General features: G+C 41.7%; 1 protein-coding gene across 1 annotated transcript in view; it reads right to left on the reverse strand.

Moving 5' to 3' along the window:
- Nucleotides 1–11,420: 11,420 nt before the first annotated feature.
- DCLK3 (doublecortin like kinase 3) overlaps nt 11,421–19,051 on the reverse strand; it is a 105,992-nt gene continuing 98,361 nt past the window's right edge. Inside the window, exons 4-5 of the mRNA XM_044295073.1 lie at nt 15,602–15,769; nt 11,421–11,778 (exon numbers count right to left, since the gene is read on the reverse strand). Of these exons, the coding sequence (XP_044151008.1) occupies nt 11,582–11,778; nt 15,602–15,769 (365 nt within the window). The 3' untranslated portion in view covers nt 11,421–11,581. The remainder of the gene's footprint in view (nt 11,779–15,601; nt 15,770–19,051) is intronic.

Consider the following 19,051-nt stretch of genomic DNA (forward strand, 5'->3'; position numbering starts at 1 on the left):
AAGTGGAGGAATTCGTGGAATTGTTATAAGCGAATTCGGCGAGGGGAAGTAGGCCTTCCCAGTCATCTTGGAGAAATGAGCAGTGACATCTGAGGAACTGTTCCAGGCACTGATTCACCCTTTCTGTCTGCCCGTTAGTTTGGGGGTGATAGGCGCTAGACATCCTGTGGTCGATTTGGAGTCTGGAACAGAGCGCTCTCCAGAATTTGGATATATATTGCGAACCCCTGTCTGATATGACCTGGCAAGGAACTCAATGTAACTTTATGATATTGGACAGGAAGGCCTCGGCTGTTTCCCTGGAGGAGGGTAACTTTTTGAGGGCCACGAAGTGTGCCATCTTAGTCAGCATATCTACTACCACCATGATGGTGTTGTTTCCTCTGGAAAGGGGGAGTTCTACGATGAAGTCCATCGAAACCCATTCCCAGGGTCTGTTGGCGATGGGAAGACTCATTAGTAGACCATATGGTCGATTCCTGTCACTTTTGCATGAGGCACAGGTCTCGCAGGTGGAAACGTATACCTCAATCTCTTTGGACATTTTTGGCCACCAGAAGTTCCTGCGTATCAAGTTTATGGTTTTGGCTATGCCAGGGTGCCCCGCGAGTGGTGAGTCATGGCAGAGTTTGATCACCTGGGTGGTGAGGGAGGGTGGTATGTACAGTTGGTTATCCTTGTAGAGGAAACCTTGTTGGTTCTGTAGAAGACCTGGGGGTGTGTTGGCATGGTCCATATTCAAAGCATCCTTGAGCTGGGTTTCCAACCCGACGGTGGCGAGGAGTTCCTTTTCCCCTATGGGGTAGTTAAAAAATTATATATAATATATATATATATATATATATATATATACAGTCGTGGCCAGAAGTTTTGAGAATGACACAAATATTTTTTTCCAAAAATTTGCTGCTAAACTGCTTTTAGATCTTTGTTTCAGTTGTTTCTGTGATGTAGTGAAATATAATTACACGCACTTCATACGTTTCAAAGGCTTTTATCGCCAATTACATGACATTTATGCAAAGAGTCAGTATTTGCAGTGTTGGCCCTTCTTTTTCAGGACCTCTGCAATTCGACTGGGCATGCTCTCAATCAACTTCTGGGCCAATTCCTGACTGATAGCAACCCATTCTTTCATAATCACTTCTTGGAGTTTGTCAGAATTAGTGGGTTTTTGTTTGTCCACCCGCCTCTTGAGGATTGACCACAAGTTCTCAATGGGATTAAGATCTGGGGAGTTTCCAGGCCATGGACCCAAAATGTCAACGTTTTGGTCCCCGAGCCACTTAGTTATCACTTTTGCCTTATGGCACGGTGCTCCATCGTGCTGGGAAATGAATTGTTCTTCACCAAACTGTTGTTGGATTGTTGGAAGAAGTTGCTGTTGGAGAGTGTTTTGGTACCATTCTTTATTCATTGCTGTGTTTTGGGGCAAAATTGTCAGTGAGCCCACTCCCTTGGATGAGAAGCAACCCCACACATGAATGGTCTCAGGATGCTTTACTGTTGGCATGACAAAGGACTGATGGTAGCGCTCACCTTTTCTTCTCCAGACAAGCCTTTTTCCTGATGCCCCAAACAATCGGAAAGAGGCTTCATCAGAGAATATGACTTTGTCCCAGTCCTCAACAGTCCATTCACCATATTTTCTGCAGAAGATCAATATGTCCCTGATGTTTTTTTTTTAGCGAAGTGGCTTCTTTGCTGCCCTTCTTGACACCAGGCCGTCTTCCAAAAGTCTTCGCCTCACTGTGCGTGCACATGCGCTCACACCTGCCTGCTGCCATTTGCTGAGCAAGCTCTGCACTGGTGGCCCTCCGATCCCGCAGCTGAATCCTCTTTAGGAGACGATCCTGGCGCTTGCTGGACTTTCTTGGACACCCTGAAGCCTTCTTAACAAGAATTGAACCTCTTTCCTTGAAGTTCTTGATGATCCTCTAAATTGTTGATTGAGGTGCAATCTTAGTAGCCACAATATCCTTGCCTGTGAAGCCATTTATATGCAACGCAATGATGGCTGGACGCGTGTCTTCGCAGGTCACTATGGTTAACAATGGAAGAACAATGATTTCAAGCATCACCCTCCTTTTAACAGGTCAAGTCTGCCATTTTAACCCAATCAGCCTGACATAATGATCTCCAGCCTTGTGCTCGTCAACATTCTCACCTGAGTTAACAAGACGATTACTGAAATGATCTCAGCAGGTCCTTTAATGACAGCAATGAAATGCAGTGGAAAGTTTTTTTTGGGATTAAGTTAATTTTCATGGCAAAGAAGGACTATGCAATTCATCTGATCACTCTTCATAACATTCTGGAGTATATGCAAATTGCTATTATAAAAACTTAAGCAGCAACTTTTCCAATTTCCAATATTTATGTAATTCTCAAAACTTTTGGCCACGACTGTACATTAACGTATACGTTTATTTTGCCAGACTCTACAGGATGGAAAAGCGTAGTGTACTACACTTTTGCATCCTTTTTCCCCCCCAACATATATGTTAAACATAGGGCAAAAACCATGATGGGAACCGAGCCTTAACTCAATGGTTATAAAATCCACATTAGTGTCATTATTCCACGCATTTTACTTCAGAGCATGTGAATGGGGTAAAAAGAATCCTATACATTGCCAGCAGAATGGCTGTGGATTCTGTGGGGATTTTAGCATGGAATCCCATATCTCACATAAAAACAAACAGAATCTGCAACATGTAAACATGAACTTCCTTGGGAAGCTAATGTGTAGATTTTTGGAGAGTCAGGGAAAAGCAGAGTACCCCCAGAGATAGCACATACAAACCACTAATCCACACTAGGTCATAAACAAGTAGTATACGGGACACAATAAGATGAATTTATTGAAGTACACAGAAAAACATTAAGGAATATAATAATAAATTATAAGCACTAGTCACTATTTTTTGTCGACAATATTTCATCTCTTTTAATGTTCATGCTGTAGCTCCAAAGAAATTAGCAATTATGCGTTACATGAAAGGGTTATTCCCATCTTGGACATTGGGGACTTATCGCTAGGATATGCCCCCAGTGTCTGATAGGTGCAGGTCCCACCTCTGGGATCCAGTCCTATATATACTTAGAACGGGTCCGCAAAGTGCTGGAGGGTACACAGCGCAAGAACGGACGCTCTCCATTCATTTCTATGGGACTGTCGAAAATAGCCAAACAGTGCGTTTTTCCGGAAGTCCCATTGAAATGAATTGAAATCGCACCACACAAGGCTCCCTTTAATTTCTATGGGTCTTAAGGAAATAGCCGAGCCAGTTCTCAGCTATTTTCAGCAGTCCCATAGAAATGGAGGGCGGCCGCACATGCACGGTGCACCCTCCGGCACTTTTTGGGTTCTGTTCTAAGTATAGGTGCGAGGTGGGACTCACGCCTATCAGACATTGGGGGCATATCACAGTGATATTTCCCCAATGTCCAAGATGTGAATACCCCTTTAACAAAATGTACACCTTGATACATTTTTAAATACATAAATCTTGAAAAAAAAAAAAGTTTTAACCTGTGTGTCGTTCAAAAAGCCCCAAAAGTAGATGCCAATATTTGAGGAAAATATTAAGTCGTAGCCAAGTGATACTATAGAGCAATACAGTCAAATAAGTTACCAATCAAATACAGTTAGGGCCAAATTTATTATTAAGGTACATGGCATGAAAAAGTCGGAAACTGCACGTTTGCAACTTTTTCATCAGACTTTGAGCAAAAACATTTTTGTGCAAGTGCCATTACTCGGCCGGCCTCTGCACTTTCCTGAAAAGGGGGCGTGGCAAGGTCGACAGGCAGCATAGAAGAAGACAAATAGGGATGCATTCTGGTTCATTCCGTTTCGTTCAGTTCAGTTTTGTAATGAGAGTAATATGAGTCACTCATACCCCTTTTCTCTCTGGAAGCAGTTATGGTGTGAGTGAGAAAGTCAAGCGGGACTGTTATTAATATGTAATTATTTTTTATGGATGTGTCCCTTTAGTATAATTAGTTTCCACACAATATGGTAATAAAAACATCACCAGTTTGAGTGTATGTCATGCTCCCTCCATATGAAACTGCAGCATACAGTACACTGGCAGCAACGAGGTCCATCATTTTAGCTAATCGGTAATGCAGCCTTTCGTTAAGCCAGCTATATAACCATACCAAGGACGCCCTCATGTCAGTAAATTTTCTAGTCTAAAATCATTATACAGAAAAAAGTCTAGATGCACAAGGAACCCAGGGTGTCCTAAAAACTTGACCACGGTGGCCGTGATTGTGGGAGCACACACAGGCACACATCTCCGGTCCGGCCACCTGTTTTCTGCGCTGTAGCAGTGGCCATAACCCCTTGAAAAGAGAAGTATATAATGTGATGGAAAAATGAATCCAGCCAGCAAAGGAGGCAAAATGGACAATCACAATACATTAGTAAGAGATTAACTTTCTCTACATGATAAATGTCATTTGTTTAAGTGAGACAACCCCTTTCAAGGGCCTTAGATGCGCTGATGTCATCTGAAGTTAACACTCTTAGTCAGTTCTTTCTATGCATTTCCATTTTTGTGAAAACTTTTATTTTATGCAAATGAGCCTCTGGTAGCAATGGGGGTGGTGCCTCTACTGCTAGATGCTCAGTTCTCCCTCATCTGGCCATGCCCTCATCATATTGATTGACAGGGCCATGCAGGATGATGTGAACATTGCCTGGCTCTGTCAATCAGCATGATGAGGGTGTGGCCAGAGGTGGAAGAAATGAGCCTCCAGGAGTAGGGGGCAACACTCCCATTGCTCCTAGAGGCTTATTTGCATAAAATAAAAGTACATTTTTTTTAGATGTTCGTCATGACAGAAGCCCTTTAAGTTTAAGAAATGTTGGTCATTCTTAATTAAAGCAAACATACTTACATCATTGTGGTATAAATACAAAGATGAAGCTGGGTGAACAAACTCCAATATATCCACCCAAAGAGCACCTATATTCACGTGGGGGGCTATTGGTGAGGCAGAGAGCTCCACCATCCATGCAGTTTTTCTGTTCCCCTGCTGGAAAAATGTATGTATATGCATTTTTACATTGCAGTAATTGTGTGACAAAGAGACCTTCCTTACATGAGGGTAACCTATATATGAATGCTACTATTACAGTCAGCTACACTGCATCGTCTATACCAAGTACAGTTTAAATAGTGACAACATCTAAAGTTTGTCCTTTATGGAGTTCCGCAGTTGTGTGTGCATAATCCTTATTCGTTGTTTATTGATAACGTATGCAACTGTCTTATATACATACAGACTTTTTAAATGCCATTGCGAAAAAGGAACGTGTTGCAGGTGGGGCCAGCAGGCCTATCACATTTATCCTCATTTACACCAGTTCTCTATGGCAGCTCGGAGTTGTCAGTAGAGTTCAGTTTTAGTGCACAAACTGTCAGAGTAGGCTCCTAATATATGACAAGCTCTTTGCATCATCATAAATTAGGCACTTCCTCTGATGCAGGGGATATCATAGACCAGTGTCTAGTCTATAATAAATTTCTCCCTCTATTTCCATTTTTCAGTCTATAAGGTTATGTCTTTGTAGACCCCTACATCCCCTCGACCCACATCAAAGGGCTTTAACCTAGCCAACCCCAAAACAGCTGTCTGCAGATGGATTTGTTTTCTTTATGGGAAACATTCTGGTTTGGCTTGTATCCCAAGTCATGGTGCAAGGTCTGTTAAAGGGTGAAAAACTGACTTATACAGTAGCTACCTCCTGTAGGTGGCGGTGAAGAGGAAGATTTCTTCCTCCCAGTTGAGAGCTAATTTGCATTTATATAGTCAGTTTGTCTGTTTATCTATTTGTCTGTGTCTGTAGTTGTCATCTACCATATCACTGAATAATTATCCTACTTAAAACTTAACTTTTAGTCATTAACATTTAAAATAGGTCCCACAGAAGTGTTTAGATAGCTGCATATATAAGATACAGTGGACTTATGCACAATGAGGCACAGGGTATGTAAACAAATGAAGAGCACGAAATTGGACTAAATAGTCCCACTCACGGTTTGATGATTATTCTGTTTACGGAGATATATCATACCGCAGCAGGATATACGTGTTTGTAGTGGGAAGGTCCACAGGAACTGATAGATGAGTGTTGTAGTTATCGGCTCTTCTTATAAAGGACGGGTGGGTAACTGGGAAGATAAAATCCCTAGCCGACTGATGAGGCCATGCCTAAAAGCGGAGAGGTCTCCCGCCTATATGCGGGAAAATCACCCCCAGAGGGAGCGACCCCACTTATCGACGGCTGTCCCTGTTATCCTGTCCCTGAAAAATAATATCTCCCAGTGTCAGTACAGCCAAGAGAGAGTTGTTCTATAATCCCAATGCGTTTCCTCCGATATATATATTACCGGATTCATCAGGGGATGTCAAAAATAAAGATAAAGATAACCGGATGGATCAGTGGCATGATAGCCGTCAGCCCAATAGCTCTCTGTAGATATGTCCAACTGAATGATGCAGTCCAGAGTAATCTCTGCAACTGCCCCTCTATATATACCGATTCTAATTACCATAATATATTGGATAAATACCTCATAGTTTGTAATGTGCGGCGTGGGGAAACAATACCAGAAACGAACCACAGACCACATATTCAGAAGTACCATCTTCATTTGGATCTGGTTTACCATCCAATTTTTTAGGGTCAGGGGGGATCCCATACCACCTCAGGGACCGACCTCGACAAGAAAAATAGATATACACCAGAAAGGACAAATTATTAATCTTACGGACCATACTTTTTCAGACATTGAATTGAACATACTCACCAAGGGCACCTCCTTTGTGCCTACTACTAGGTACAGTTCTTTTTCTTGGGTGAAGGATGTCCATCTGTTTTGTCGCAAACTTAAATGGCAAAAATTCTTCAGACATAGTGACCTAGATGAGAGTATCAAACTAGGGATTCCCCTGAATGAACTCCCTCTGGCCAAAACTATGGCCGACCTTCTCTCAGAAGGGGAAAGAAAAATAGGTGAAGGCCCCTTTACTAATCTCAAACCCAAAAGCACTAAACTTCCTCCCCCAATGGAAAACAGATCCATAGATTTATTTTTGACTTTAGTCAGTAAAGAACTAGAAAAACTAGATTACAAACAGCCCAAAAATGGCTCCAACTTGGATAAGAAAGAAATAGAGGCCATGATGAAAATTCAATCCAATCATGACATAATTTTAAAACCATCTGATAAAGGTGGAAATCTAGTTGCCATGAACCATCAAGATTATAAACAAATGTGTAACACCTTTTAAATGATAAAAATTATTATCAGATTCTTGGGGCTGATCCTACAGATAATTTTGCTAGGGACCTGGAAACCATCCTTGTAGAAGCCCTAGAGAACAAAATAATATCTAGTGATGAAGTCAAATTTATGCTTGTACCACATCCCCAAACTGCTACATTTTATACCATTCCCAAGATCCATAAAGGACTAACCCCATTGAAGGGACGCCCAATTGTTGCAGGTATTAATTCCCTTACACAGAATGCAGGTATTTATGTCGATAAGATTCTGAGAAACTATGTTACAGCACTTCCTTCATATATCAGGGATACCTCGGATCTATTGAGCAAGATAGATGGTATACAACTTGATGATGATATCCTCATAGCCTCTATAGATGTAGAGGCTTTGTATAGTAACATCCCACACGACAAGGGATTGTGTGCCATAAATCACTTTCTTAAAAGCCGCAGTACACAATATAGTGCACATAGTAATTTTGTTCTCCAACTTATGGATTTTATTCTTAGACATAACTTCTTTCTATTTGACTCCAGGTTCTTCCACCAGCTCAGGGGCACAGCAATGGGGAGCGCCTGTGCCCCCACTTATGCTAACTTGTTCCTGGGCTGGTGGGAGGACACTCTGGTATTTGCAGATGAGAGTCCGTGGACGTCGAGGATAGTCTTCTGGGGCCGCTATATCGATGATATTCTGATATTCTGGAGCGGTCCCAGACGACTATTCTCTGATTTCTTGGCCGACCTGAACAAAAATGAAATAGGTATGCACTTCACATCGGAAGTGTATAATCAAGGTCTGGCCTTTTTGGATTTATACATTACCCTGAGGAATGGCGCTATTACTACAAAAACCTATAGGAAACCAACAGCAACAAATAATCTGCTTAGGTGGGAAAGCCATCACCCAGAAAACCTTAAATGCGGCATTCCAAAGGGACAATACCTGCGAGCTCGCAGAAACTGTACCACCCAGAAAGATTTCTTCAGTCAGGCCAAAGACCTTAAGACTAGGTTTAACCAAAGGGGTTATCCTGATTATCCCTTACAAAGGGCTTTCAGGTCGGCCTTGAGTAAAAATAGAATGGATCTTTTATCACCTAAACCTAAAAAGACTGACACGGACTCCATCTTTCGTATAATTGGGACATACGATACCTGCAGCAGAGAGGTCAGAAATATTTTCCAAAAATACTGGGACATGCTTTTGTTGGATCCAGACATTCATGACATACTTCCATCTAAACCTGCCATAACATACAGAAGAGGTAGATCACTAGGTGACAGATTCGTTCATAGTCATTATACAGCAGTTAAAAAACCCGGCACCTGGCTGGATAGAAAACCCTTGGGCACTTCTAGGTGTGGTTTCTGCATAGCCTGTCCTTACATATATCAAACTAAAAATTTTACCAGTAATACCACTAATAAAACATACAATATTCGGGATTTTGCAAATTGCAAAACGACTGGGGTGGTATATCTTTGTACATGTTTATGTCAACTTCAGTATGTCGGTAAGACCAAGCGGGAATTCAGAAGAAGAATTGGAGACCATCTAGGAGACATTAAACATAAAAGAGATACCAGCCTCTCTAGACATGTTCATGATCTCCATGATGGAAACCCCAAATGTCTTAATTTCTGTATTATTGAGGTGATTCACCCATCCCCAAGAGGAGGCGACCTCAATAGGAGAATTTTACAAAAAGAGTCCGAATGGACTTACCGACTAAAAACGGTGAGCCCACATGGGCTTAATGAAATTCTGTCTTTTGGCTGTTTTATCTAAACGTGTTTGAATATACTGTAGTTCGTTTTCATTCGGTCAGTTCCAGTTAGCTAATGAGAATGACACACTATCCAAATTAAGTTTAACCACTATTCTCACCCACCCACCCACCCTCTTGGACAAATATATTCATCTTTTGAAAACCTGCTGTATCTAATTTCATTGATCATGATTATAATATTTTCTTCGGACTAAACAAATGATAATATCAGACCGGAATAGGTCTGTATTTCAATATCTATACTCAAATAGTACTATTATCAGGTGGCAGGACTAAATCATTAGTTTTAGTACAAACAATAGAATGTCCTCCCTTTGTCTCCATTTGCCGTCCCATACTATCTATTCCAACTTCTAAAATAATCTATATATACACTACTATGATAGATGGATTAATCATATTTTTACCTCAGTGAATTATAATTTCTAATTATGTCTATTGATCATGCCCTTACATGTAATAATAGTATTTTTTCCATTATGCGATTTATTATTCAAAATTTGGCGCATCTCTATGATCGGACTAGAATAGAACGCATATATCATGCGTTCCAGTGTCCTTTTACGTCACTTCCGGCGCATTATGCCGACATCCGGTCCTCTATGCGTTCCATCTCCGTTTTGCGTTCCACCAACAGCCAATGATAGCGGTCGGTGCTCATATCATGACGCACTTCCGGTTTCGGCATGGGCGATGGTGGAACGCACGCCGCACATTACAAACTATGAGGTATTTATCCAATATATTATGGTAATTAGAATCGGTATATATAGAGGGGAAGTTGCAGAGATTACTCTGGACTGCATCATTCAGTTGGACATATCTACAGAGAGCTATTGGGCTGACGGCTATCATGCCACTGATCCATCCGGTTATCTTTATCTTTATTTTTGACATCCCCTGATGAATCCGGTAATATATATAACGGAGGAAATGCGTTGGGTTTATAGAACAACTCTCTCTTGGCTGTACTGACACTGGGAGATATTATTTTTCAGGGACAGGATAACAGGGACAGCCGTCGATAAGTGGGGTCGCTCCCTCTGGGGGTGATTCTCCCGCATATAGGCGGGAGACCTCTCCGCTTTTAGGCAGGGCCTCATCAGTCGGCTAGGGATTTTATCTTCCCAGTTACCCATCCGTCCTTTATAAGAAGAGCCGATAACTACAACACTCATCTATCAGTTCCTGTGGACCTTCCCACTACAAACACATATATCCTGCTGCGGTACGATATATCTCCGTAAACAGAATAATCATCAAACCGTGAGTGGGACTATTTAGTCCAATTTCGTGCTCTTCATTTGTTTACATACCCTGTGCCTCATTGTGCATAAGTCCACTGTATCTTATATATGCAGCTATCTAAACACTTCTGTGGGACCTATTTTAAATGTTAATAACTAAAAGTTAAGTTTTAAGTAGGATAATTATTCAGTGATATACAGTTTATATTCCTACACTATATATATATTTTTTCATACTGTGAATTTTGGACATGCATGCATGTGGCTCCCTCTCTAAAATCAAAGGGAGTCACTGACTACCATACTGAAGAGGAAGCATTTTTCTATTTCACTCCTATAAGGGTTAGAGTGGTCTTGTTTTCAGATTCCACCAAGCTGAAAGAGGTTGTGCACTTTTGGAGGATTTTTGACAAACCTCATCTCCTGGGCAGACCTGCTTAATGGCACTGGCTCCACAATGCTTCACTCCACAGCCCTAGCTACTCTGCTGGGAATCCTGGATGTAGTCTTCTTGTTTGATAGTACCGCAGCTAATTGCTGGCTGCAGTGGTGACCTGCTCTCCTTGTCACGTGAACATTTGACATAAAGCAAGGAGAGCAGGTCACTGCTGCGACCAGTGATTGGCTGTAGCGGCATTAAACAGGAAGTTTACATCCAGTGATCCCAGTGGAGTAACTGAGGTCAGCGAGTGAAGGAGTGTGGAGCAGGTAAGTATGCTTCCCTTCACAAGTCTGCCCAGGAGGTGGGTTAGCCAAAAACCCTCCCAAAGGTCCACAACGCCTTTAATACATCCCTGACTGTAGACTAACACCTACTGATCATATCCAACTACACAGGTACAACATTTGCTCCATGATAGAGACAGATGTGCAGCCGTTTGAGTAGAACTTGATCAGGACAGCAACCAGAAATCTTGAAAATGGTTTGTAAAGCTAGAACTCAGCATATGTTACAAAAGTTGCCGAATGTTCTATTGTACAATAAGCTTTTTTAATAGGAAAAGCATTCTGAGTTATGCTCACAAGTGGCCCATACTCCATGGATTTTCCTTTGTGAATTTTTGTGTGGCAGATCTGTGGCATTGTACAATACCAGCAAAGTGGATGAGATGTTAGGAATTCTCAGCCAAGCAATGCTTCAAAAATTAACATCATAAATTTGCCCATCATATACGTTTATAAAGCCAGTTTCATTCTGCAGTTTGCTTAAATTAATTAAAAAGGAAAAACAAATTTTACAGGTCACTCTGTGTGCCCTTCTTCTGACATCGGTTACGGAAATGACGCTGTATATTCATGGTAACTTCTCTCTGCAAACTCCGATCGTTCATTTGTCCACGTGACCTGATCCAGCTGTGCTGCAGAACATGTTGGGCAGTATATCTCTTCAGTGGACTTAGCACCAGCAACCTGCTGATCAAATCTTTTGCTTCTGTAACAGGAGAGAAAACATATTATTAGCCACTATATGGCGCTATAAAGTCATTGAATCACAGTAACAGAATGGAAGATTTAAAAAAAAAATTGTTAGTGGTTGATAGAGACAATACATAGAGACACCTACATAGAGACAAGATATCAGATCCAACCTCATATGTTTAAACACTGGAGACAGTGATGAACACTTTGTAAGCCTCAAAAACATTTTTGAACCAGGAATACCATTCAATTACTGGTCTTCTACTCCTGTCTTAGGGCCTGCACTATAAGAAAAAGTTCACGGCACTCGTAGGTAATTTGCAAAATGATATTTGATTGTTTATTCAAGCCACCAATGGTTTTCAGTTTTAAGGGCCTGCTCTGTCGGTGGAGCCATGAAATTAAAGGGGTTATCCAATACTATATAAATGTCCCCCATATAGAAGGCCCCTCACAGTGAATATACTTACCTGTCTCCCTGCGCCATTCCTGGTCTCCGCACCACCGCTTCTTCCCATACGCGGATGAAAACATCCGGTGTCGGGGGTGGGAGCAGCCAATGGCAGGCAGGGACAGGCACAGGGGACGAGCCTTCCTAGCATCGGGACCAAGAGCAGTGCAGGGAGCGAGCTTCCAGGTAAGTATATTCACTGTGAGGGGCTCGGCATATGTGGGACATTTTTATAGTATTGGACAACCCCTTTAATGATGAGGCACAGACCTCATAATAAATTACATGGCTCCTCTGGCAGTCCGTGCGCTGTAATGAAATCAACAGCAGCTTAGGGCTGTAGCAGATTTCAGTCATTATTCATGTCACTTTTTGGCATAAATAATGCATCAAAAGGCTCAAAGATGCCCATGATGAGAACATAGTCCTGCCACTTTACAAATCACTAGTCAGACCACAAATGAAGTAGTGTGTACAGTTCTGGGCTCCTGTGAACAAGGCAGACATAGCAGAGCTGGAGAGGGTTCAGAGAAGGGCAACTAAAGTAATAACTGGATTGGGTGGACTACAGTACCCAGAAGGATTATCAAATTTAGGGTTATTCACTTTAGAAAAAAGATGACTGAGGAGAGACTATGTATAAATATATAAGGGTTGCAATAAATCTTTGTCGCACTCTGTAGGATTTGCTGTAAGTAGGGTTCCAACCCTGTTTATAATAATAAATACAACTACAGCATCAGGGTTTGAGTCTTGATAGTAGAGCTTTCTTTTTTACATACGGCAATATTCAAGTGTGTGACGTTTCGGCACACAGGCCTTCCTCAGACACTGCCCGTAACAAAGAAAGTAAAGTACTGACTAGAATACACATCAATATATGGTCACCATACATATGGTCATAATATATAGAAAAAAAATAATTCTCATGTAATATAATAATATTCACCAATTTAAGTGTAGCATTAACTATTGCATTGGTAATTTACAAAGTTAGACCTAGTGTTTACTGGTACATGGCAAAAAATGTTTTACAGAATTGTATTACAAAGAATCTAAGGAAAATATACATGTTGCCTTGAATATGGCGAGTACCATGTGGTTCCATTTCCCTCAGAATCAGGGCGTAGCTAAAGTCTCATAGGCCCTGGTGCAAGAGTTCAGCTTGCCCCCCCCATTCCCCCCTCCCCCTCAGTGCTTTGTGGCCAGGGGCAGGGAAGTACATTGCCTTCACGCTGCCTGAAGCAAACATTGAAACAGCACCACCAGCTTCCCCCACCCATGCCAAATTCTTGACATGACCCCTTCCCTCCAGCCAGAGGTGTTGCTTGACCAGCATGCACTTTCTATAATACAAGTGTCTTCTTATGTGCCACAAGGGTCTTTGGGCCCCCTCAGGCTCATGGGTCCGGTAGCGACTGCTACCTCTGCACCCCCTATAGCTATGCCCCTGCTCAGAATGCAATATTATATTACAGGAAATCCAAGAAGAATATACATATTATCTTCAATACCATGGGTATCATGTAGTTCCATTTCCCTCACAGATGCTTGTTCGCAAATTCAATATATATCTGACCATACTATAAGGAAGAAGTACCTAGTGTGGAAAGAATTGTGAAGGGCAATTTATACAGTAGTAATCCCTGCCTGATTGGATTTGGAGTACTTACCCATGCCGCAGTGATAGAGTAAAACAAGATGAGGTAAAAAGACGCAGTACAGGCTTAATTATGTGAAGTCACATGTGTACAGGAGAAGCGTCTAACAGTGGTAGAATGCTTGCCTGTTTATGTAGGGAAAGGGGGGAAGTACCTCCCCCGTTACCAGTGAGCCTGTGTATGTGTTCCACCAGGTTCGGAAGTTAGGGCCTGTGGAACGCATGTGAAAATAAGAAAAATAAGAAAAAGAGAACTGAAGTGAGAGAGAAGAGGTGTAGTAACTAAGAGGAGGGAGTACGCTGTTGTAATGCTATGTTTATAAATATGAGAGCCGCGACAAGCAGACAGCGTTGTAATGATGTGTGGCCTATATGGAGGAAGGTACTTCCACCCCCTTTCCCTACATAAGCAGGCAAGCGTTCTACCACTGTTAGACGCTTCTCCTGTACACATGTGACTTCACATATTTACGCCTGTACTGCATCTTTCTACCTCATCTTGTTTTACTCCATCACTGCGGCGTAGGTAAGTACTCCAAATCCAATGAGGCAGGGATTACTATAAATTGCTCTTCACAATTCTTTCCACACTGGGTACTTCTTCCTTATAGTATGTACAGATATATATTGCGAACAAGCATCTGTGAGGGAAATGGAACTACATGATACCCATGGTATTCAAGACAATATGTATATTCCCCTTGGATTTCCTGTAATATAATATTGCATTCTGAGGGAAATGGAACCACATGGTACTCGCCATATTCAAGACAACATGTATATTTTCCTTAGATTCTTTGTAATACAATTCTGTAAAACATTTCTGCCATGTACCAGTAACACTAGGTCTAACATTGTAAATTACCAATGCAAAAGTTAATGCTATACTTAAATTGGCTAATATTATTATATTATATGAGAATTATGTTTTTTCTATATATTATGACCATATGTATGGTGACCATATATTGATGTGTATTCTGGTCAGTACTTTACTTTCTTTGTTACGGGCAGTGTCTGAGGAAGGCTTGCGTGCCGAAACGTCGCACACTTGAATATTGCTGTATGTAAAATAAAAAGCTCTACTATCAAGACTCAAACCCTGATGCTGTAGTTGTATTTATTATTAAATATATAAGGAGTCAGTACAGAAATATCTCCCATCATCTATTGATCCCCAGCACTGTCACGAGGGGACATCCTCTGCATCTGGAGAAAAGAAGGTTTCTACACCAACATAGAAGCAAGAGCAGTGAGACTATGGAACTCTCTGCCTGAGGAGGTGGTGAAGGTGAATTCACTAAAAGAGTTCAGGAGGGGCCTGGATGTATTTCTGGAGCATAATAATATTATAGGTTATAATTACTAGATTTCTGGAGAGGTCGTTGATCCAGGGAGTTATTCTGTCTAATTGGAGTCAGGAAGGAATTTTTTTCCTAAAATGAGAAAAATTGGCTTCTACCTGTTTTTATTTGCCTTTCTCTGGATCAACCTGCAGGATAACAGGCTGAACTGGATGGACAGATGTCAACTGCAATTAAAAAAGTCACAATGGTATTGAAAAGTCTCAAAATCAGTGGATTTGTGATTTTTCTTTGCTAAAAACTGGCGTAGGGGGGAATAATGAATTTCTATATTTTATGGGATTTATACAACAATGTTAGTTTATCATTTCTGCAGATGAATGCTATTAATTAAACATATGTCATTATATTTTCATTTTACCTTCTGAAATATTATCCCAGTAAGGTAAGGGGAATTCATATTCTCCACGTTGTATGATCTCAAATAATTCCTCATGATTGCGTTCTGGACTTCGAAAAGGTGGAAAACCGGACAGTAGTATATACAAGATAACTCCAGTTGCCCACATATCAACTTCTAAGCCATAACCTGCAGAAACAAAACTAAACATGTTAAAAAGAAAATAATACCGATAAATTTAACCAGTTCCAGACTGGGCCATTTACCCCCTTCCTGACCAGGCCTAAATTAGCAAATCTGACATGTGTCACTTTATGTGGTAATAACTTTGGAACGCTTTTACTTATCCAAGCCATTCTGAGACTGTTTTCTCGTGACAAATTGTACTTCATGATAGTCATAAATTTGAGTCAATATACAGTACAGACCAAAAGTTTGGACACACCTTCTCATTCAAAGAGTTTTCTTTATTTTCATGACTATGAAAATTGTAGATTCACACTGAAGGCATCAAAACTATGAATTAACACATGTGGAATTATATACATAACAAAAAAGTGTGAAACAACTGAAAATATGTCTATATTATTCTAGGTTCTTCAAAGAAGCCACCTTTTGCTTTGATTACTGCTTTGCAAACTCTTGCCATTCTCTTGATGAGCTTCAAGAGGTAGTCACCTGAAATGGTTTTCACTTCACAGGTGTGCCCTGTCAGGTTTAATAAGTGGGATTTCTTGCCTTATAAATGGGGTTGGGACCATCAGTTGCGTTGTGGAGAAGTCAGGTGGATGCACAGCTGATAGTCCTACTGAATAGACTGTTAGAATTTGTATTATGGCAAGAAAAAAGCAGCTAAGTAAAGAAAAACGAGTGGCCATCATTACTTTAAGAAATGAAGGTCAGTCAGTCCGAAAAATTGGGAAAACTTTGAAAGTGTCCCCAAGTGCAGTCACAAAAACCATCAGGCACTACAAAGAAACTGGCTCACATGCGGACCGCCCCAGGAAAGGAAGACCGAGAGTCACCTCTGCTGCGGAGGATAAGTTCATCCGAGTCACCAGCCTCAGAAATCGCAGGTTAACAGCAGCTTAGATTAGAGACCAGGTCAATGCCACACAGAGTTCAAGCAGCAGACACATCTCTAGAACAACTGTTAAGAAGAGACTGTGTGAATCAGGTCTTCATGGTAGAATATCTGCTAGGAAACCACTGCTAAGGACAGGCAACAAGCAGAAGAGACTTGTTTGGGCTAAAGAACACAAGAAATGGACATTAGACCAGTGAATATACCAGTGAACGGATGGACTCTACATGCCTGGTTCCCACCGTGAAGCATGGAGGAGGAGGTGTGATGGTGTGGGGGTGCTTTACTGGTGACACTGTTGGGGATTTATTCAAAATTGAAGGCATACTGAACCAGCATGGCTACCACAGCATCTTGCAGCGGCATGCTATTCCATCCAGTTTGCGTTTAGTTGGACCATCATTTATTTTTCAACAGGACAATGACCCCAAACACACCTCCAGGTTGTGTAAGGGCTATTTGACCATGAAGGAGAGTGATTGGGTGCTGCGCCAGATGACCTGGCCTCCACAGTCACCGGACCTGAACCCAATCAAGATGGTTTGGGGTGAGCTGGACCGCAGAGTGAAGGCAAAAGGGCCAACAAGTGCTAAGCATCTCTGGGAACTCCTTCAAGACTGTTGGAAGACCATTTCACGTGACTACCTCTTGAAGCTTATCAAGAGAATACCAAGAGTGTGCAAAGCAGTAATCAAAGCAAAAGGTGGCTACTTTGAAGAACCTAGAATATGACATATTTTCAGTTGTTGTATATAATTCCACGTGTGTTAATTCACAGTTTTGATGTCTTCAGTGTGAATCTACAATTTTCATAGTCATGAAAATAAAGAAAACTCTTTGAATGAGAAAGTGTGTCCAAACTTTTGGTCTGTACTGTATTTCACTTTTATTTATGAAAAAATCCCAAATTTAGCAAACCTTTAGAAAAATTAGCAATTTTCAAAATTTCTATTTGTCTGCTTTTAAAACAGAAAGTGATACCTCATAAAACATTTATTACGTAACATTCCCCATATGTCTACTTTATGTTGGCATCATTTTGTAAATGTCATTTTATTATTTTAGAACGTTAGAAGGCTTAGGACCCTTTTACACAGGCGAGTTTTCCGCGCGGGTGCAATGCGTGTGGTGAAGGCATTGCACGCACACTGAATCCAGACCCATTCACTTCAATGGGGCTGTGCAGATGAGCGGTGATTTTCACACATCACTTGTGCGTTGTGTGAAAATCGCAGCATATTCTATATTCAGCGTTTTTCACGCAATGCAGGCCCCATAGAAATGAGGGCTGCGTGAAAATCGCAAGCATCCGCAAGCAAGTGCGGATGCGGTACAATTTTCACGCATGGTTGCTAGGAGATCATAGGGATGAGCAACCCCGGACCCTATTAAAGTACAAACCGGATTCCCAAAAAGTTGGGACACTATACAAATCGTGAATAAAAACTGAATGCAATGATGTGGAGGTGCCAACTTCTAATATTTTATTCAGAATAGAACATAAATCACGGAACAAAAGTTTAAACTGAGAAAATGTACAATTTTAAGGGGAAAATATGTTGAATCAGAATTTCATGGTGTCAACAAATCCCCAAAAAGTTGGGACAAGGCCATTTTCACCACTGTGTGGCATTTCCCCTTCTTCTTACAACACTCAACAGACGTCTGGGGACCGAGGAGACCAGTTTCTCAAGTTTAGAAATAGGAATGCTCTCCTATTCTTGTCTAATACAGGCCTCTAACTGTTCAATCGTCTTGGGCCTTCTTTTGTTGCACCTTCCTCTTTATGATGTGCCAAATGTTCTCTATAGGTGAAAGATCTGGACTGCAGACTGGCCATTTCAGTACCCGGATCCTTCTCCTACTGTAATGACCGGCAACACGCACAGGGAGGAAAACAGGGAAAGCCCTGCCCAAGGGAGAGGGAAAGGTGGTGACCCCTAACTCACCTTGCAGCTGGCACCTGCCTGCCCTGACGTCCCTAGACGGGTTCCTCACCCGTGCGGCGATCACGTGCCTAAACCCTGGCTTTCCCTGAAATGAGCCCTAGATAATGAACGGGCCGGTGGGATCGCTAGTCCTCACCACTGCACTAAGAGGGAAACACCAGGGAGAGGACAGACAAACACAGACAAACACAAGCACCCAGGTGGACGGCAACAATGTCCACAAAGGTCCAACAGGGATCCGGAGGGTAGCGTTCTAAGGCAACACTCAGAGAACGCAGCAACACAGCTCCAGTGGGTCAGAATAGATGTCCAGGCAGGAAGCTCTATATCTGGCAACCAGAGAAGTGTGAGAGGGGAATATAAGGAGGATTGGGAGTGCTGGACAAGGAACAGCTGAGAGAAGGAGCTACGGATCCCTGAGTGAGCCAAAAGGGTTTG

This window comes from Bufo gargarizans, chromosome 5 (assembly GCF_014858855.1).
Source record: "Bufo gargarizans isolate SCDJY-AF-19 chromosome 5, ASM1485885v1, whole genome shotgun sequence".
NCBI lineage: Eukaryota > Metazoa > Chordata > Amphibia > Anura > Bufonidae > Bufo > Bufo gargarizans.